Source organism: Eucalyptus grandis, chromosome 2, assembly GCF_016545825.1.
Source record: "Eucalyptus grandis isolate ANBG69807.140 chromosome 2, ASM1654582v1, whole genome shotgun sequence".
Classification (NCBI taxonomy): Eukaryota; Viridiplantae; Streptophyta; class Magnoliopsida; order Myrtales; family Myrtaceae; genus Eucalyptus; species Eucalyptus grandis.
In genome coordinates, this window is record NC_052613.1 from 23525448 (window position 1) to 23546814 (window position 21367).

The 21367-nt window shown below is 41.2% G+C and overlaps 2 protein-coding genes and 1 non-coding gene across 3 annotated transcripts; 2 read left to right on the forward strand and 1 right to left on the reverse strand.

The window, feature by feature from the left end:
* The first annotated feature begins 4153 nt into the window (after positions 1–4153).
* Positions 4154–5153, forward strand: LOC104427858 (ethylene-responsive transcription factor ERF098-like). Its single transcript, XM_010040879.2, has one exon. The coding sequence runs from the start codon at positions 4366–4368 to the stop codon at positions 4864–4866; it is 501 nt and encodes a 166-aa protein (XP_010039181.1). The 5' UTR covers positions 4154–4365; the 3' UTR covers positions 4867–5153.
* Positions 5154–8421: 3268 nt separating this feature from the next.
* Positions 8422–8567, forward strand: LOC120290996. Its single transcript, XR_005548806.1, has one exon. It is a non-coding gene; the product is annotated as a small nucleolar RNA snoR135 (small nucleolar RNA).
* A 10257-nt stretch (positions 8568–18824) lies between these two features.
* Positions 18825–20307, reverse strand: LOC104427847 (ethylene-responsive transcription factor ERF096). Its single transcript, XM_010040872.3, has one exon. The coding sequence runs from the start codon at positions 19928–19930 to the stop codon at positions 19484–19486; it is 447 nt and encodes a 148-aa protein (XP_010039174.1). The 5' UTR covers positions 19931–20307; the 3' UTR covers positions 18825–19483.
* Between the last annotated feature and the right edge of the window lie 1060 nt (positions 20308–21367).

Here is a 21367-nt window from a genome sequence, read left to right on the forward strand (position 1 = left end):
TGCGCTTTATGTTCTTGATCGTCATAGGATCGTCATTAGACACGGTTTTGATGGGACATTTGTGCTTGATTTCCCTACCACCACACGAGCTCACGTTTGTGGTTGAAAACGTAAGCTATTGCATATTCAAAAAATAAAAATAAGAATAATATGCTATTTTTGAAATCTTTGTATAAATCTATATCAATAAATGTTGGTCGCCGGAGGTGAGAGTTATGATGATGATGGTTGCTTGGCTAAGAAAAATGAAAGGGACATGGTTAGAGAAAAGAGGGAGGGGGAGAAAGGGGGAGGGGTAAGGAGGAGAATTTGATTTGAGATGTCAAGTTAATTTGCAATTAATGAAGATTACACATATGCCCATATTTCCAGGGATGGACCTTTTAATTTCTTCGCTCTTTGCACCACTCACTTTTTTTTTCCTTGCTAGGAAGAAAGGTTGGGGTTGGGAAACTAGCAGCCATTAGATCTCAAGATGCTATCATAAGCATCCCATATTTGATACGAAATATTAAAATTCAAAGAATGTAGAGATGAAGTTAATTTGCATCACTCGTGATTTAGATGGAACAAAGATGCATTTGGAGTTCTCTTTTATTCAAAACGCATTTGGTGTTTCCAATTTATCATATTGGTTGTGTAACGATTGGTTTGCCACCGTACAATAGCAAAAGCCACGTGCCATCTAGTTCTATATAATGGGGAATGGCCATGAATAATTTCAAAAAATTCTAAATTTAATTGAAGATGCAAAAGTTCCAAAACGTATGTTGCTATCACCCCAAAGGAAAAAGGCAGAACAAACAAAGAAGAAAGATAGAAAGTCTATAAGGACATAGATTTGTTAATTAGCCGCAATTTATTGTGGATCACATGATTTGAGTCATTAAAAATATCAGATTCTCAATATCTTATGGACCGGGTAATCTAAATAGCTTGTTCTACGAGTCTCAACTAATATCATTTGGAACCAAGCATTCAAATCATTAAGTATCATGGACTAAGCTTAGACAAGAATTTAACCTTACAACACTTTTCTCGTAAGTCAGAATGTTACAATGACTATTTATACTATTGAGATTGTCACTTTTGATATCTAGCCCCCTCTTTCTCATCGGGAAATTGGAAAAATTATTCAAAGAGTTCTAAATCTATTGTACATCTTCAGCTCTATTTTTATTTGATTAATATAATTCTAAATTTTTTGACCATTTTATAGTATAGTCCATCTAGCCAATTTAAGTTAAATTTAATTTACGTGATGGTTAAATTAGTGTCATCTATTTTATGTGACAAAGTTGGGGATTGACGTGGACGATCTTAAGTGGAATGACCCCAGCTTTGTAATTTTTATTAAAATTTCTGAATTGATCTTCTCTTCTTCTTTTTTCTCCCTATTCTTACTTTTTGGTGTTCATCATCTTTCTTCCACTGCAATGGCCAGCAAAGGACGCCGACCACAAGTGAGGGTCATGGCCCTCACTCAGATTTAGATGAGAGCCACGGTAATGCCCTAGCCTAAATCCGGGCGGCAAGGCTAAGCTTCTCTCTACTTTGGCTGTTGGCGCAGTCTCCAACATCGTTGCCCGGTAAATCATACGCTTCCCATGCATCCCTCTTCATCTCCCGAATAAACCCATTCCAATCACTGACCCGATTCACGCTTTGCTTGAAATTACGGGCTTGGGTATTTTGGCAGCGGTGTGAGGTGCGACGCCCCTAGTGGTAACCGCCAGTGGCGCTGCCACTGTGAAGTAAAAAGGGGAGAAGGGAGAAGATGGCGGGTCGGACAAGCAGGTCTCGTGGGCACCAGACCCGAGATCAAGATGGCTGAGTTGCGAGCAGAGCTCTTGAGGCAGATGAAATGATTATTTCGAATTCATTTAGTGGGGTTTGATAGGTGAATGGGGCTTTGTTATCGTTACAACAATACAGAATATCGACATATGCCATGATTCGATTGATTAACCATTATATTGTTACAAATCCTCTGTTTTTGGGTTTCAAATGCCCGCTTCTCTGAACACGCACCATTAGCTCGTTTAGACACGGGGCATATATCATAAAAGCGGACAAGCCCGCCTACAAAGGCGATGGAGAAGACGCCCTCGACTCTCTCGCCATGGCATTACAATCCAACCTGCAGCCATAACGCGGGCAGGAAAAATACCAAAAAATCCTAAACTTATTACGTTTGTGCCAATTCACTTTTGAACATTTCAATTATGCTAATTTAGTTTTAAAAATTTTCACAAATTGCCAATTGAATAATTTTGACCAATTTGATTGGAAATTACTAATATGGATGTTAGTTATTTTACATGGCACGGTCGGTATTGACATGAATAACATATACAATTTTTAAAAAATTGATTTTTTTTCTCCTTTTAATTAGGCCAACAAGTATCGTCGGCTTAGGCCATTGCTAGATTTGGGTGAGGCCCTAATCGGCCACAAGGGTACAAAGACCCTAGCTAATTCTGGGTGAGGGCTGCCTATCTCATGGCTAGCAAGGGTGGGTGTGAAGGCCCTTGCCCACAGTCTTCACCGCCCCGCCAGCTCTAAGTGAGGTGGCCCTTGCTTAGATTTAGTGAGAACATGGGTGAGGGTCGCGACCCTCACCGGCTAAAATGCAAGGGAAAAAGAGAGGAAAGAACATAAAAATTCAAAAATTAAAGTTGTCAATGTTAGCGCTGATTATGCCATGTAGGAAGGTTGACATCAATGTTAGCGATTTTCAATCAAAAGTGATTGGATGAATTTAATTGGCCAAATATGAAACTGTTTAAAAATAAATTGATAAAATTGAAAGATTTATGACTAAATATATACAATAATAATAGATTTACTTTTTTGGTACTTTTTCCTAATGCGAGCACTCAAAGAAGTCCTCCACCAGGGGCTTGTGGTAGGTTGAGGGCTGCCGGTTATTGTAAAGGCCTCGATGACCTTTGCTGACTTCCAATGATGGTGGGGGCGGTGAGCGGTTATTTTTGAGAAAATGAATAGTGAAGAAAAGAACAAAGAAAAGAATTAAAAAAATAAAAGAAAGTAAAAAAACTATAAAATGATTCAAAACGACGTCGTTTTTGTTGGAGTTTGACACATCGGATTATCAATTATGTCATGTAGGACGGTCGGCACTAACTAATCGTCATGTTAACAATATCAAGCATAAATTGACTGGATGGGTTAAATTGCAAAATTGTTAAAATGTTTAAAATTACACTAGCTAAATTGAAAAGCTGTGGACTTAAAGAGGCTATACAATCGATTTAAGGCTTTTGTGCACAATTTATTTCAAGAAACTATATAGTAAATCTCTTGTTATATCTCTTTTATTCACCAGCGCAAAGTTTCACTTAAAAAATGTCCATGATACATGTACAGACCTACAAACTTTTTCCGAAACGCCAGCAATATTGCTGATTTCTTACATAAACAAGTCTATGATTGAGACACATACTCGTTTTCATATTAAATAATCACCTATTTATACAGACATCAATATTTTATTTGAAGATTAATTATGTTCATTACATCGTTTCTAAAAGAGATTTTAGATAATCTGCAGTTTACGATAAAAATATATAATGATGACTCTTTTGAAGGGACACAATATGAGAGGATGATTGATGACACAGCAAGGTCAATTGCACTAAGGAGTCTCCCGTGGAAAGTATGCCAATTGCAATAGTGAAGATTAATATTTAATATTACCCCTCTAACTAAATATTAAAGAAATCAGATCCATGCTATAATCGTTGCTTTCGACTTTGCTACCTCAACCAGTCAGTCATTGACATTCATGCGCACGTATTTGCCCTACCCGGGCCCACAAAACATAAACATGTCACAGACATAGCAATCATATACAATTTAAAAATAAGGCCTATATTAAAGAAAAAATCAGATCCATGGTACAATAATTGCTTTCGACATTGCCACCTCTCCAGTAAGTCATACACGTTCATGCACACGTATTTGCCCTACCCGGGCCCACAACACATAAACATGTCAGAGACATTAGCAATTATATACAATTTAAAAATAAGGCCATCACCCGGTGTTCGTCAAATCCGAATTCCAATGGGCGTCCTGGGTCTAAACTTGCCCAAATTCGATTTGTCTCTCTCCGAAATTTCTTACGAAAAGACAAAGAGCGCGAACCCCCCACCGTCAGAGACGACCTCCCCTGAACTTTTTCAACGCCTCCGATCTCATTCCCGAACCCCATAAATACCCGAGAACCTCCATCAATTCTTTGTTGCCATTGAATTTGAAATCCTTATAAAGTCCACCCAAAAAGCTTACACGCATAACATCATATTCTTCACTTCCTCATTTGATATAACTCAGTTGGCCATGGAAGGGTCTTCTTCAAGAGGGAATCAGAACAATGAGAACAGCAAAGAGACGGGGAAGAAGAGGGCATTGCAGTCACGATGCGATCCACCCCAGTACCGAGGGATCCGGCGGAGGCCTTGGGGCAAGTTCGCGGCTGAGATCCGGGACCCCTCGAGGAATGGTGCCCGCCTCTGGCTGGGGACCTTTGAGACGGTGGAGGAGGCCGCCCGTGCCTATGACCGGGCTGCCTACGCCTTCCGGGGCCATTTGGCCATCCTCAACTTCCCCAACGAGCAACAATACTATGCTCAGAATGATCACAATGTCTCCGGCCACCCCAGTTCTTTCTCCACACCCCAATCACTGTCGTCTTGGTCGTTCTCTTCGGCAGGTTCATCGTCATCTGCTGTGTCAGCACCCGCTGAGCCGTCCGGAGATGTGATCGAGCTCGAGTATCTGGACGATAAGCTGTTGGAGGAACTACTGAAGTCACACAGCGACATAAACCCGGGTCGGTGAGTGCATATTTAAGCGGTAGTTTTCATACAGACAAAGATTTCTGGGATGCTAAAGTTATTTCATCTCAATAAATTGTTGCTTTATGTCATAGGTTTCTAATGTTAAATGCCCTGATATAGTTTCCAAAATCGGTTCGTACTAAACCATTTTGGAAGAGCTTCTCTTTATTTGAGGACGGGTTGATGTCAAACCAGGCTGAGCTTGGATTTTGCCGTTTTAAGTTGCAATTTCTGTTTAATTTCAGTTGATTTGGGAAACTCTAGTATATTTCAGAATTTTTGGGGTTCCTTTTTTGAATAGGACATGATGATTTCTTCAGTCTCCAGGAAGGGGTTTCGCTCCTTCTCTTTTACAAATTGGTCTGCCTTGACCGTGACCCGTCTTTCCTTTCCTTTCCTTTCCATCTTAACAAAGGCTGCATGTCCGGGCCCACCACCTCAATTAATCTCTTCACGTCACGACGGGACAGTCTACTATTTTGCAATAAAATCGAGTAATTAACAGGGGGCAAATTGATGAGAGGGTTGCCTCTTTTGAGACGTAGTTTGGCGTTGAAATGAGCTGGACCGTGACCTTTTATCTCGTTCATGCGAAAAATCGACTACTAACAGCGTATATCTTGACCTCAAAAGTTAGGAAGGTTAAAAAGATATAATAGGAGGTATACTTTGGTTAGGCCATCCGTGGATAGCCTTGGTCATCTTTCGTTTCTAGTGAAAATCATTTTCCTGAAGAGCAGCTCAGCTCCAGAGTGAGATAATGACTCCATCACCGTCTTGAGTGCCACGGCATGAGCGATGAAAGATAACGTCAAAGGCTTGACCGGTTAAAATGTAATATGATTTCGAAGATGCCGCAACATTGGAAGATATACTTGTATATTATAAATAGGTGGTTCAATATGGTCCCACGTGAGGCCACTGAGGAACTCCAACTAGTCAGCCATTCGTGTGCTCTGGCGTCCTCTCCCCCAAAATGGCTAAAAAGGACGACCATGTCAGCATGGACCGGTATGGATAAGACTTCCGTCATCCTCGAATATAATTTAGAGGTAGCAGATTGGTTAGTTGAGTCGGATTTCGATAAATGAATTTGATCTATATTCATCCATTTAATTTATATTTGCTTTTTTTTTTCTCAACAATTTAGACAGGGATGCACAAATTTACATATCTCACATCTTTTTAACCATAAAAATTAGGCATTTAGCAATTTTAAAATAATAAGAATTAAGAGAAATAGGGATGCACAAATTTAGCATATGTAAAAGACAAAAAGGGTCAAACAGATCTCCATCGCACTAGTTACAAAATGAACATCAACTATGCCCCTTCCTCATTTACGGGCACCACCCTCAGCCGTCGCAGCACCTTGGCCACCACCCTCTTCATATGCAGGAACGCCATTTCCTTCCTCGGGACAAACCCTTGGCCCCACCTGGAACACTGGACACATGAATGCATCCTTACCAACGAACGCCCAATTCTCACTACCGTCCTTCGTAGCCCTCGTCCAATGCTCTGGTCCGAACTTCAGCCGGTTCTTTCCCCATAGTTCCTCTAGCATTCCCGTCGCGAAGAGATTACACGTCACCCCCGTCCCTTTCTTCACCATTCTGCTGTTTTCCAGGACATCGTCGCTCACCACCTCCGTCAAACGGCACGGGTGGGTAAATCTGCATACTCTCTCAAAATGACGCGTTTTTTACACCATCTCCTTCACATTGTCGTACCCGGCCAATCACTAACATCGATAGTCCTCTCCTTTGAACCACACAGCCGTTGGTGTCTGACGCAAATGGTTGTGGCTTAGCGAACTACGAAACCCCCACCTATACAATAACTGGGGATGATACAACCGTCATTTCATTCGAAAGATACTTCCTCAAATATAACAATCATCAATCCGTGATCGAAATACATAAATCTATATGTTCGATAAATAGTTCTAGAATTAGAGTTTCTATAATCTATCAAAAGAATATATATATATATATATATATATCTCCAACTAACATATCTCCAACTAACAACTAAACTCAAAAGTTCACCTCAAACATAAACAACTTATACTAAAAAATCTCACTACCAAAACGTCATGCTTGTAACGTAAACATTCTTATCCTACTTGGGCTAGTTGAAGAACCTAAAAAGCAAGTAAGACAGATTAAATGAGCAATCACAATCCAGTGAATAGTATATCTCTTCCAAGTAAATCGGACATTGACTATGCATCTTTATAAACCGATATCATAACTCATCAATCCCAAATTCAATATACAATGTACCTAACATATCAAAATCGAGTTATATTTTCAGCAAAACTTTTTGTATATCAAATCATTCAACGATATCAAATCAATATTAACAAATCAACCATCAATAGTCATTCTATTGATCGATCTCTGTCAAATCAAACGTCAAATCTAATACGCAATATCTAATTATGGTCGCACTCAATGCACATGACAATTGCAACTAAATTTTCCTCTCTTGGTTAGGTCTCCACCTATATTAGTTGATAATTTGACCTAAAAGAACAACCTAATAACAATATGTATACTTACCTCCTCAATGGGTTCTAATTCTAGCAACATGAGCATATTTCGCTTATATCATTCTCCAATGACCCACAAATCAAATCTAGAATCCATCTCGAAACTCAAGTTCACTAATAAAAATATATAAATTTTCACAATTCAATATATATCCAATGGAGTTCCTTTCATAAAACAAGTTCACAATTTGGAATTTTTCTTAATTCTTTCATTAAAGGTTTTTCAAACCAATTATGGGCAATCAACTCAAGATATAATCAAAAGATATTTTGCCACTTCAAATAGATAAAACAATTTAGACAAAAAGAAGAAGAAGATAAAACGATAATAAATGCTCGATTAAGTTTAATGCATTTAATATACCATAAGCACCACTTTTTCTTTCAAAGGAATATCAAACCATGCCATGCCTCTTTCACTTATAATATATCTTTTATCATTTCAAAACATGAGTTTTACAAAGCTAAAGAAGAGATAAGTACCATTCATCTAGAAAAGTTGAAAACCAACTTGTGAAGGTTACTTGAGCCGAAGAACTCAAGAGAGGAAAAACACTAAAAATGTCAAACGTTATGTACGATGCTCATTTTAGTACTAAAAGTTTTCGATAACTCACTTTAGTGCCAGCTTTTTTAAAAACAATTATTTTTATTGCCAACTCATATTTGTTTAGTCGGAAATTCGATGTGTCATTCTTTTGTAAATTTCTTAAGCCGATGAGGGTCCGGTCAACATCTAAAGCATAAAATGACCTCGTCCAGTAGCTTTCCTCTAAATAAGAACCCTTAATCTCCAAATTGAAAGATAATCCCAACCCTAAGCCAGACATTGAATTGGCTGTTTTTGTGCCTTACCCGATGACATCTCTCTCACCCTCCCTCTGTCTCTTTCTCCCTCCGCATCTCGTGTGAAATGAGCATGTTGATATTTGTTTGTGACTGTGAATCGATTGTTGTTTCGTAAAAGATTTTGGATTTTTCTCTAGTGGCTTTGGGAAATTAGCAGAGAATGTGTATCAGCGTGGTGCGACAAAGGTGCGCCTATCGCCGAAGGTGATCTCTACGAAATCGAGAAGGGGAAGGTAGGCAGTTGTCGTTCAAACTTCTTCCCATTAGGCTCTACGACAATCATCTTCCCCTCATTCCTTCTCGCTCTTTTCTTCTTCCTCCTTCAAATCCCCGTTTTGTTCCAGAACATTGAATTGCTTCATTCTTCTGATCACTAAGCAGCACTGAAGATTTCTTCAATAGTAGAGGAAGTGGACAAAGGGATTTGAATGGATTGAGACAGGAGAGCAAGTGGGGACAACAAACATGGAGTTGGTCTTGGCGTGTGACGTAGAGGAGGGAAGCCAATCCCAGGCCTTGCTTCGAGGGACGAATGTATGGGAAGCCAAGCCAAGCCTTCTTGTACTCTGTCTCAAACCTTTATTAGGGCTAGTTCCACACGATCTTCAGGCCCTTGCTAGAGGCTTCGTTGTCGGTGGTGGTGGTCGCCACTATCATCTCTCTCTCTCTCCCCGACTTTCGCTCCGTAGGTCTGGCGAGCTGGGAAGCTAGAAAGCATGTTGTACGACGTCGTTTTGGGTGAGCGAGCCACATGCGCCGTGCGACTTCATTTTCATAGTCCACATGGACTATATTTTTAAAAAAATTGTCAAGTCATACTAACAAGTTAATTATAAATGCCATGTAATCAATTTAGTTGGAATTTCTCACTGGATGCACTTAGGCGATATTTTTTTTTTTTTTTTCCAATTTGACACTCAAGTGGACCATCGAAAACTTTTGACATTAAAGTAAATGCCGTATACAACTTTTGACACTTTTAATATTCTCCTCCACAAAATCAAATGCCAAGCTACCTTTAACTACTCTTTGACTAAACTAAAACTTAATCATTGACAAAACGACTTCTACGCAACAACAAAACGTTTTCCCAAGGCAATTATTTAAAGTTATTTACTACGCAGACCTTGAGCTGAAATTTTAGAAATTCTCTTCAATCAAACCTTAATTCGAAATCAATTTCATCAAATCTTACGGCTCCACAATTCTATAAAATTTCATAGCTTAATAACTCCTCAATTAAACCTTGCGGTTCAAAATTCACATAGCTTCAAATTTATGACGATACTTCGAAAATTCGTTTGATTAGACGAATAAAAGTTTCGTATACTCACCAGATGCTGGGAAACAAAGTTAATTCGGTTCGCCAGAATGTTCATAACTTTTTTTTTTTTGGTCGGAAAGCCCTCATTCAAGTTAAAGTAACATTACACCCCGCTTCAATAGCGTCCAAGAGAATTAAGGTCTAACAAAATACGAGGAGAGGGGGGGAAGACAAGCCAAGAAGAAGATAAAGTCCCGTAAGAATGGGCCCTGGCAGCCCAATCCGCAACAGAGTTGGCTTCGCAACGGCAAAACCTAATTTGGAGTCGAGAGAAACAGGGGAGGAGTGTAGCCGCTTCAGCAAACATTGAGTGAACCTCCCATGGCGTCTTCTGAGGATTAGTCATTGCTTCTACCATTGTAAGGCAATTCGATTCAACGATCAATGGATCGCTAGACTTGTCGAGCCGCAAAAGATGGTGCAGAGTTGTGTTTAGCGCTTGAATTTCAACCTGCAAGGCCGAGGAAGCAGTGACTCCATTTGTAAATCCTTCCATCATTTTGCCCGTATGATCTCGACAAATATAAGCTATTGAGCCTGTGGTGCTGTCAATCTGAAAAGCTTTGTCAATGTTGATCTTTAGCACGCTTGGATAAGGGGGCCGCCACAAAGAACCTGGATCTGAAAGATTGTGCCCTGATGTTGTTGTGGTGGAAGAGATATGTTGGGCTAAGTGAGACTGGGCGAAGGATGCTTCGACAACAAAAGAAGGATCGGGCCTCTGACGACTGAAGATGAACCTATTTCATGCCTTCCATATTTACCAGAGGATTACAGCAACAATCTCCATACTAGATGAGATTTGGTTATGTTTAAATCTGTCTGCAATCCAAGCTTCTATGCGGTGTGCTTCTGTTGGTAGTATGCGAGTGTTAATCTAAGGGTGAGACCAGACTAAGGTAGTCCAAGGACATAGTAGAAAAAAGGTGCTCTATCGATTCAGGGACTTGATTTGTGCATAAATTGCATGTGGGTTCCAAATTGATGTGTCTGTTAAAAAAATTGGCTTTGGTGGGCAGAGCATTCTGACAAATAGACCAAGGGAAAAGCCTAATTTTGGGGGCGATTTTAAGCTTCCAAATACTCTTCTAGAGGAGCTGAGATGTCTGAAAGGAAGAGGATGCTCTATTGTTGATTGTGAGAGTGGCTACATGTTTGATTGAATGATAGCCACTCTTCACAAAGTACTGACCTTGAGGAGTAGCTGTCCAGATTAACTAATCTTCTGTACAATTAGGTCTTACTGGGATGTTGAGAATTTCTTTTTTGATCTCAACATCAAATAAACATTGAAGTAGAGAAACGTTCCACTGGTTGTGATCCGGTAAAATCAAATCAGCTACCATTTGTGGCTCGTCTCTGTCTGCAGGTCCTCCGAGAGTTCCCCTAGGTAGCTATCGGTCCTCATGAATTTTGATCTTTGTTCCATTTCCCACCGACCATTGTAGCTTTGGTAAAATTGAGTCCCGCCCTATTAGTAGGCTTTGCCAACCCCAGGAAGGGCGGACACCTTTGGCAGCGCTACTGAAATCCTGTGAGTGGAAGTAGAGACCTTTGAAAAGTTTGCTCCACAGGGATAAAGGATGCTGGATTAGTCGCCAAGCTTGTTTTCCAAGCATCGGTTTATTGAAAGCAATGAGATCTCTAAATCCAAGATCACCATTCTCCTTCCTGTCCTTCAGTAACTTCCAATTTTTCCAATGAATACCCTGCTTTCGACTATCATTTGGCCACCAGAATCTCACTATCTTTTTTTCAATGGACTGACAAAGAGACATGGGAATCTTAAAAATGGACATGGCATATTGAGGGATAGCTTGAACTACACTCTTAATGAGAATCTCTTTTCCATCTTTCGATATAAGATTTTCTTTCCATCCATCTAATTTTGAGTTCACTCTTCCCAAAATCCAAGCAAACATATCTCTCTTAGAACGACCCCAATCTGATGGGATTCCTAGGTATTTTCCGATCTTATGAAGCACAGGGATTTGGAATTGCTGCGCCAAATTTTCCTTAAGTGTACTAGGGCAGGCTTTACTGAAGAAAATACCCGATTTATTCCTATTGACTGCTTGACCAATAGCTAAGTAATATTGGTTCAAAATGTTAGCTAGATTCTGACATTCCAGGACTTTCCCATCTAAGAAAAATATAGTATCATCTACGAAAAATAAATGGGATAGAGTAGGACACCACCTGTTCAACTGGATTCCCTTAAGATGACCCATATCAAGGGCTTGATGTATGAGTGTTGACAATAGATTTGCCAATAGAATGAACAGGTAAGGGGAAAGTGGATCACCTTGTCTAAGGCCGCTCATAGGATGGAAGTAGTTCAGTTGATCGCCATTAAACTTGATAGATATAGAAATTGTCATGATACACTGCATCACCCATTGCACCCAAATGGAATGGAAACCTAGCCGGAGAAAATAGTCTTTCCAAAAGTCCCACTCCACTCTGTCACATGCCTTTTGCATGTCCATCTTTAAAATTGCTTGAAAGTTCCTCTTCCTATTCTGAGTCTTCAGTTGGTGTAGCACCTCCTGAACGATTAAAATGTTGTCCTGGATTTGGCGGCCGCTTACAAAAGCACTTTGTTCGGTAGATATCAGGTCAGGTAGGAGGGGTTTGAGTCCGTTGGCAAGGACTTTGGATATTATTTTGTAGGCATAGTTACAAAGGCTAATGGGCCGATATTGGTCTAGGCTTTCCGGGTTAGGGACTTTCGAGATTAGAGAGACAATGGTCTTGTTTAGGTCGACAGGCATTACTCCTGTTTGAAAAAAGTTCTGGACCGAAAGGACAAGCTCTTCTTGTAGGATATTCCAATGAGTTTGGTAGAAGAGACCATTTAATCCATCAGGGCCCAAGGCTTGAGTTTTACCCAACTGAAAAGTTGCCTTTTGGACCTCTTCTGATGTGACTGTAGCAATTAAGCTTGCATTCATTTAAGGTGTAACCACACTCGAACATTGGTCTAGGATGGGGCCATAGTCTCGATAACCTGCTGACCTGTAAAGGTTTGAAAAGAAAGCCATAGTCATATCCTTCAGAGTCTGATCATCGCTTACCCATTGCTGATTTTCGTCTTGTAACATGCTGATTTTGTTCCTTTGTCTTCGCTGAATGGTAGTTGCATGAAAGAATTTGGTGTTTTTGTCTCCCCACTTTAGCCAATTTATTCTAGATCACATCGCCCAGTACTGCTCCTCTTGCTGCCAGGCCGTTTGTAGCTCTTCCTTTAACTTTGCAACTAAATCTCTATCGTAGGAATTGTGAGTTTGATTTGTCAGAAATTGTAATTGCTATTGCAAATTAGAGATCTGTGACTGGGCATTAGAAAACTTGACTCGACTTCATTTATTTAGAGCTGAGCTGACAATCCGAAGTTTGTGTGGCAGGTCACGCCCAACTTCCATTGCTGAGGTCCATGATGTTGCAATAATGCCGCTGCAATCTTGGTGTTGTAACCAATAGGCTTCAAATAGAAAAGGTTTGCATCTTCTACTTTGTCTGGCTTTTTGTATTTAACATCAAAGGGCTATGGTCAAAGCTCACAGCAGGTAAGGCAAATACCTTAGCTTCAGGGAAAGTAAGTCGTCAATTCAGATTACAAAGCACCCTATCCAACCTTTCTTTGACCAAGTCATCACCCTGACGATTATTCATCTAGGTAAAAGCACAACCTTTACTTTCAAGAGCCATTAGTGAGCAGTCATGTAGTACTTCTCTAAATAAATGTATTCGATGTGAGTCTATTGTTCGTTTGCCCACTTTCTCCCAATGATAGAGAATATCATTAAAGTCTCCAGCACAAACCCAAGGTAAGGAGTTGGTGGATGCAATCTAGCGGAGAACTGTCCATAATAGTTGGCAAGATTGGAATGTCGCTAGTGCATGTAAACAAGTTAACTTCATCGTTATGCCCATCCTTGAATCCATACATATAGTATCAAAATAATCCGGAGTTGATTGTTCCACTTGTAGGGAGATATGAGATTGCCAAAACATAGCTAGTCTGCTAGCCAATCCTATAGGACTAATCAAGTGGGAGTTTGGGAATTTAAGTTGACGCTGAAGTCTAGTTAGCACAACCTTTTTGCTCTTCGTCTCCATCAAAAAAATTAGGCCAGGCTTCTCTTTGACCACTAGGGCCTTAAGGGCTTGAACTGTCAGGGGAGAGCCCAGTCCTTGACAGTTCCAACCGAGGAGCTTCATTTTTCAAGCGGTGACTTTTTAGGGAAAACCACCTCAACCCACTTACCAGCATCTTTAGCCGAAATAACAGGAGTTTTCATTAGTGGATCTTCATCTAGGCCATCTAATAAGGAAGTACACGAGTCATACGGATTGTACCTTTTAAGTTTCTTTGCAATCTCTGCCTTGGTCGAGAGTCGAGTATGCTTCTATTTCTTTAGGGATGCATCCTCCCGAATCTGATTTTGATTGCCTTGCTGTTTAATAGGTGAAGGAATTATTGCTGCATTTAGAGTATTCATTGACAAAGTGCCTTCTTGAAGGAGTGGCTGAAGTAGAGCAGTCTCGGGTGCTTTAAGTATCGAGCTGTATTGATTCTGGTTACCTGTGTGCCTATCATTAATAGTTAGTGGTGCTTCTTTTAGACCTTTCATCTTGTTTGCAACATGTATTATGTCACTGGTGGAGGGGTTCCCAGATTGTAGACCTTCAAGACAAAGGCGCAGATGTTGCTGTTGATGTGCGCAGAGGATTGAAAGTATGGCCTGGCTGGTCTTGATTGAGGTCCCACTGTTGTGTCTTCTATCAGAGGTAATGTAGGGATTTTTGTGGTCGCTGAGGGAGGAGTTTCAGGGATCACTTCTTCAGTGTCATCAGAGTCAGCCTTTGCCCCATAAAAGGTAAGCCAATAGGGACTATGTTCCTTGACTTGTGCTCTTAACCATTGTCCAAATGCCATTTTTTCTTTGCTTGCTAGTTTTGCTTCATTGAATGGAATGTCTTGACAATATGTAGCATAGTGTTCTAGTCGACCATAGGAATAGCAGAAATGAGAGAGCTGCTCATAATGAAAATCAAGCCAGATAGCCTTTCCAACTATATGAATTAATTGTCCTGTCTACAATGGTTGGCTTAAGTTAAGTTCAACTCGGATTCGGCCAGCTCTGAGATTAGTTCCCTCCTTTGTATCAATTTTCACCTCCAACACTCTTCCTACACTTTTAACCGCTTTACAGAGCATTTGATCTGAACACCACTCAAGGGGTAGGCCAAAAACATGTACCCATAATGCACAAGTAGTAAAATCATAGCAATGTAATGGTGTATTTGGTCTCCAAGGCTTAAATATTACCAAATGACTAGCAAAAAGCCATGGACTACCCTCTAACACTCGCTGTTTGTCACTTTATGATTTGAATATCGTGACATAAAGCCCAGCTTTGCGTTGGGTAATTTCAACTTGTTAGTATGCCAAGCTCACCTTAAAGTATTTTGAAAAGCTTGAAGGTTGATAGAGGGATTTGAAAGAATTGTACCAACTAATACCTTTTTGCACTCTTCTAGTTGTTCCATCGGAGGCAATTCGTCCCAGACATCAATATCTTGCTCGGACCAAAGACGACCCATTCTATTGCAGAGGGCAGCAAGGTGCGAGTCCTCTTCCTGATCGTGGGAGTCCATGAGTAATTCCCCAAGGCAGGTCTCAGCTGATTCAGGGCAGAATGGAAGAGGACATGCAGGGATTGTATCGAAAAAACTGAACGACCATAACGGGAGGGCAAATTGAGGAAAGATAGGATAGAATTGGGGAAGGGAACAGAGGATGGTCGATTGAGTGGGTGGAAGGAGCTGAAGGGTGGTATGCTACTGTGGGGGTGGATAATGCCAGCGGTATTGCCATCGTTGGCGTAATTAAGCCTGAAATTGAGAGTTGGACAGTACAAGACGTGAGTGGGGAGGGGAGTTGTGAAGGAGACGGTGAAGAAAAAGGACAGAGGGATCTATCGATAGCTGGGTCGAATCCGTCTACAGCAAGGGGACAGAAAGCGGATGGTCTGAGGTGGGATTGTGGGTTGTGAGATTACCGTTGTAAAGGAAAGGAGGATTGTGAGCTGGGGGATTACTAGTAGGGTTTGAGATGAAAACTACCATTAATGGTAGACAAGAGCTCTGCATGTCGAGAGAGTTTTTTTAAGTCGAAAGGTTTTTCACAATAAACAACTTGACTATACCATCCACATTGAGCTTGAACAAGTTGGATTGAATGTTAAGAACTTGCAAGCCACAAAACAGTCGTTTGGTCATGCTGTCATCTCTTGTCTTCTTTTTGTTCTTTTCGTTCTTTTCATTTTCTTGTTTTTGTCGTTAGAGTCCCCTTCTTTTCTTTGTTTCATGCCAACTGCAGAGTAAAAAGAGAAGTGGCCTGTTTCCTCCCCTTGAGTCCTTTGAGGACCTTGTCAGGTCCAATGCTATCCCCTCTTGTCTTATTTTTGTTCTTTTATTTATTTTTATTTTTATTTTCATTTTCTTGTTTTTGTCGTTGGAGTCCTCTTTTTTTTTTCATGCCAACTGCAGTGTAAAAAGAGAAGTGAGCTTGAGGCCCTTATGAAATTACTTGGGCTATGGACTAATATTTTTCATATTTGGAGAGACAGGAGAGAGAGAGAGAGAGAGAGAGAGAGAGAGAGAGAGCTATTTTTGCTCTCACGACTATCGCTCTGGCTAGTGATGCCGCCACGAGACCGGCCAATGTGTGCGACGTCGCCGATGACAAAAAGGCACCTTCGGTGGCAGTTCTGTTCGCCCTTTTTTACTCTCCTTTTCCACAAATCCTACTTTTTTTTAAAATTATTTCTTGAGGTAATAACTTCTTTTGGGGGTGAAAATGGGCTTGTATTAGACCCACGTTGAGTTGAGCTTTAATATTGTGAACATATTTTAACTCATATTTAAAATTTCAAACAACCTATATTTCACCCCGTCCGTTGCAATTGAATAAAAAAATGGGTAATGAACTCATTTTGTCAGCTCTATATATAAGACACGAGACACTTGTTGCTAGCCCCAACTCGTTATGGATCAAACGATGAGTCATCAAAGACGTTTTTCAGTATATTATGGACTGAGTGATATAAATAATCTGATATCTAAGTCTCGTCTAGTATCCAGAATGAAGCATTCAAATAATTAAAGTATCATGGGCTACAGTTAGACAATCATTTTTATTTTAGAGCAGCATTTTCGCAGATCAAACGTGAGTAGGTATTTGAACTCCTGACCATACGGTCCATAGATTGCAGAGGAGAACGCCTCCACCAACGCAACCATACATGGGTAGGTACAAGATATGTCACTTTTTTTTTTTTAATGCCTAGGATCCGCCAAGCTTGCCAGGCTTACGCCAAGCAGCCCATGGCTCGTAGAGTGCGCGGTGCACCCTTGACTAAGGGTCAATATCTGGGAAAAAGCTAGTACAAGACTCCACTATCATGGCCCCTCACTTAAGACGTGTTAGTAGTTATGGAGTTTCAACCGTAGGATCTCTGCGATGAAGTGCCCAAAGCCGAACCAACTCGGCTGTCCACCGGTAGGTGAGATATGTCACTTTTTATCTCTCTTTTCATCAAGAAAAGAGGACGATGGATGATTTGTACCCAAAACATAAGGGAATACAGCATAAGATTAGAGCGGATGACAAGTCAAGGTCAACTTGCGCTAATGAAGCATGCCTAATTCAATAGTTAGATGAATATTTACAATTACCTCATCCCATGCGTCATGCAATTGCACATTCATACACACGTATCAAAGTTTTCCACTACCTTGGCCCACAATAAAAAAAAAAAAAAATCAGGTGAGGGACATCCTGGGCCAAAAAGTTGCTCGGGTTCGTTTTCTTTCTAGAACTTTTCTCAAAGAGAGACGTAAAAAAACACAAAACCCTCCACCGTCAGATACGACCTCCCCGAACTTTTCCTCACCTCCGATCTCATCTGACCAAACCCTAAATATCTAATTTGAAATCTATATTCTTCAGGTTTACCAAAGAAGCTTACACGCAGATCATCATAGTTTTCGCTTCCTCGTTTGGTATAACTCATCTTGCCGTGGAAGGTTCTTCTTCAAGAGGGAACCAAAGCAATGAGAACAACGAAGAGACCAGGAACAAGAGGGGATGGAGGTCATAAAGCGATCCACCCCGGTACCGAGGGATCCGGCAGCGCCCTTGGGGCAAGTTTGCAGCCGAGATCCAGGACCCTTTGAGGATTGGCGCCCGCCTCTGGCTCGGGACCTTTGAGACAGTGGAGGAGGCTGCCCGAGCCTATGATTGGGCCGCCTTCGCCTTCCGAGGCCATTTGGCCATCCTCAACTTCCCCAACGAGCAACAATACTATGCTCAGAATGACCACGATGTCTCGGCCACCACAGTTCTTTCTCCACGTCCCTGTCACTACCATCGTCGCCATTCTCTTCAGCAGGTTCATCATCATCCACTATGTCAGCTCCTGCCGAGCCATCCAGAGATGTGATCCAGTTCGAGTATCTGGACGATAAGTTATTGGAGGAACTACTGAAGTCGCACAGCGACATATAGGGTAAATGCAGGTAGTCTATTTGGTAAGAAATTCTTTTGTTTCTTGTTTTTGATCGTCTTCATCGATGAGAGCTTTCACTTGAGGAAAGAGATGGCACTTGCTTCGATAAATTACATTTGGCAATCTTCAAGACTGCATTTTCACAGCAGGAGCTTGATATGACAATGCAACATTGAGTTTGTTTGATGACTTCGATCAATATTACTTCTAGCAGATGGCTCGTATCATACCTCTATCTTTCTGAAGTACTTCTCTGGGTGCTTGCACCCGATTTAAGCAGTAGTATTCATGCAAACACTGATTTCTGGGATGCTCAAGGTATCTCATTTCAATGAACTGTTGCAATATATCTTAGTTCTCTAACGCTAAATTCCTAGAAACAGTTTCGGAATTCGTTTGCCAGTAATCTATTCTGGAAGAGCTTCTCTATATTTGAGGACAGGTTGATGTAACGCCAGGCTGAGCTTTTTGCAGTTTTTTTTTTAGGTGCAATTGATATATATATATATATTCTTAATTTTCAGTGATTTAGGTGCTTTGAAGCTGAAACTAAACTTTCGTATATTCCAGAATGATTGGGGTTCCCTTTTTTGAATAGGACATGATGAAAAAGGCGGCCGACAACTTTGAAAAATTGTTCATGATCTAGACCTGACGGTCTTTACTAAGCGGTTTCGCTCCTTCTCCTTTACAATTTCGCGTGCCTTGACCGCGACCCGTCTTTTCCTTTTTCTTCCTATTTAACTAGGGTCAATGTCCCAGCCCAATCTGCTTAATTAATTGCGAAATTGACAGCGGCAGTAGCTAGAGAAGCTTGATCCTACGACGACGCCTTTTGAGATATAGTTTGATGTTGCATCCTAACCAGTAACGTGTCGAGATGAGTCGGATCGTTTGACCTTTGGTTCCCGTTCATTCAAAAAAATCAACTCGCGAATTGGCAAATCCTGATGGTCGAAAGTTAGGAAAGTTAAAATATATGCAGAAGCCTTCTCATCAGATACAGAAACCGACCAGCAGCCTCTCTTTGGTGCGACCGCTGATTTGCCAAATCATCATGTACAGAAAGTCAAAGGCCAAGTCGGCGTAAGAACCGTTGACCGCAGCAGATAGGAGGAGGGAAGAAGAAAAAAGGAAGAAAAACAGAGCATCAGAGTTGCTTGAGAAAATGGAAAAACAGAGCCTGCTTCTGATCTCGCTGAGATCGCCTTCAACAACTAAATTTCAGGGCCCCCGCGTAATCCGAGTTCCAACATGATGATTTATTTACATCGACCACATTCCATAATTTATTCGATTTACTCAAAGTTCACTTATCTTTTGATTTGTCGGAGAAATCAAGCAGAGCTTCCAACACCTCGTCGCCAAGGCACTCGATCTCGAAGACTTCCCTCCCCTGCTCCGGCCTGTCCCCCCCGCCCCGGCCAAGGCCAGTGGATGGTGCTGATCCCGATGACGTGGCTGGCGATGTCGCCACCGAAGAACCGCCCCCGCCAATGGCTGAGGGATACTCGCCAGGGAAATTGAGGATTGCGAGTGGGCCCCTCAACGCGAAGGCGGCCCGGTCGTACGCCCTCGCGGCCTCCTCTCCAGTGTTGAAAGTGCCGAGCCAGACGCGGGCCCCCTGCCTCGTCGAGTCGCGGATCTCTGCTGCATACTTGCCCCACGGCCTCCGCCTCACGCCCCTGTACTTTACTTCGCTCGCTCCTTCTCCTCCCATTTTCTCTTTAGCCTTGCCCTTGGGGTCTTCGTCCATGCTCAGCGAGCCACCTCTCCACCGCTCTCCCCAGTTTTATAGCAAGCTTGGGGGAGAGCTTGGAATCCATTGGGCCCGATCCGAAGTTTGACATTGACATAAGCGATCGAAGAGTTGTTAATAAGGTCTTGTGACTTTCGGAAAATTTTCAACGTGCCGAGAGACTGTTCACGGTGATGCAATCGAAAGAGCCGAAGTGCGTGCATGGAGGATGATGATCTGGTTTGATGGCTTTCAGGTTCAGGCCCACACAGTTAGTTATTTTTGTCGAAATTCGTTCTTGAAAGTCTGCTGCAAGAGTGACGTCATCCGAGCTTACGTTAGCGCATCTTAGGGGAAGGTCTTGTACTAATTTTGCCGAATTGAACTTGGGTTATATTAATTATAGCAAGTTTTCGAGTGACGTCATGCGATTGCGTTGGTCTTACGTCGTGTCCATCGCGCAGGTGACGAAGGCGTTTGGATTCTTTAGAGGCCATAAGATCTTTGGGAGGATTCGCACTTAGGTTTTGGAAATGGAGACAATCACGCATGTGATTATAATGTCTCGCGGGCGTCATAGTTGCTTACGTCACCATTAGGGTTTCAATTTTCTTGCCCCGATCACCTAAAGACGTGATCTCTGGGCAGCGGTTAATTCAACGGAGGTCAACATTGGATTATCTCACTCGATGACGTCCTGGATTTAGCACTTGAAAAGAAAACGCGTTTCCCTTTCTTTTCATGCAAATGAAAATATATTCGTATTGACTCCATTAAGATCGTGAAGACAATCGAGAGTATAGTAAAAGTGTTGGGACGATGATGAAATTTGGGTTTCCGCTTTTTTCTCCCAAAAATAACTGCTGACCTAACCGGTTCTACTGGTAGAAACTTGCCAAATTTTACAAAAATCAATGTTGGCGTTACTTTCTAGTTTCCTCAATGTAATAAAATAGGCGTAAGAGATAATTTCCCAACATGTTACAAAGTTTGCAAGAGAATTTGTTGAACTTGTGGAATTGGCATGATTGGATAGGTTCCAAAGGGGGCATACATAAAAATTCAGTGGTAATGGTCTAGTTTTCAAAATTTGGCATAGAATGACTATCGAGTATGTTTTAAAGTTTAGGGTCGTATCCACCCTATACCCAATATAATGTACCTTGTGTAGGGCCTTTGTAGAATTATACAAGATACCGGATGCTCCTTATAATAATTAAGAAAAAAATACATAAGTATTCTAATGTTTTTATTTTTCTCTTTTCTTTACAAAATTTACACATTCAATAGTGCGAAAGGATGGGAGGAAGCAATATGTTGTCCTTTATGTTAGATGTTATTATGTCTTAAAATTATGTTACCATTTGACATGGAGATGCACTTTACTCATTTTATGTAATGAAGTTATGTTCTTTGAAATTTAAGTTGGAGTAATACTTGATACTTTGAAATATG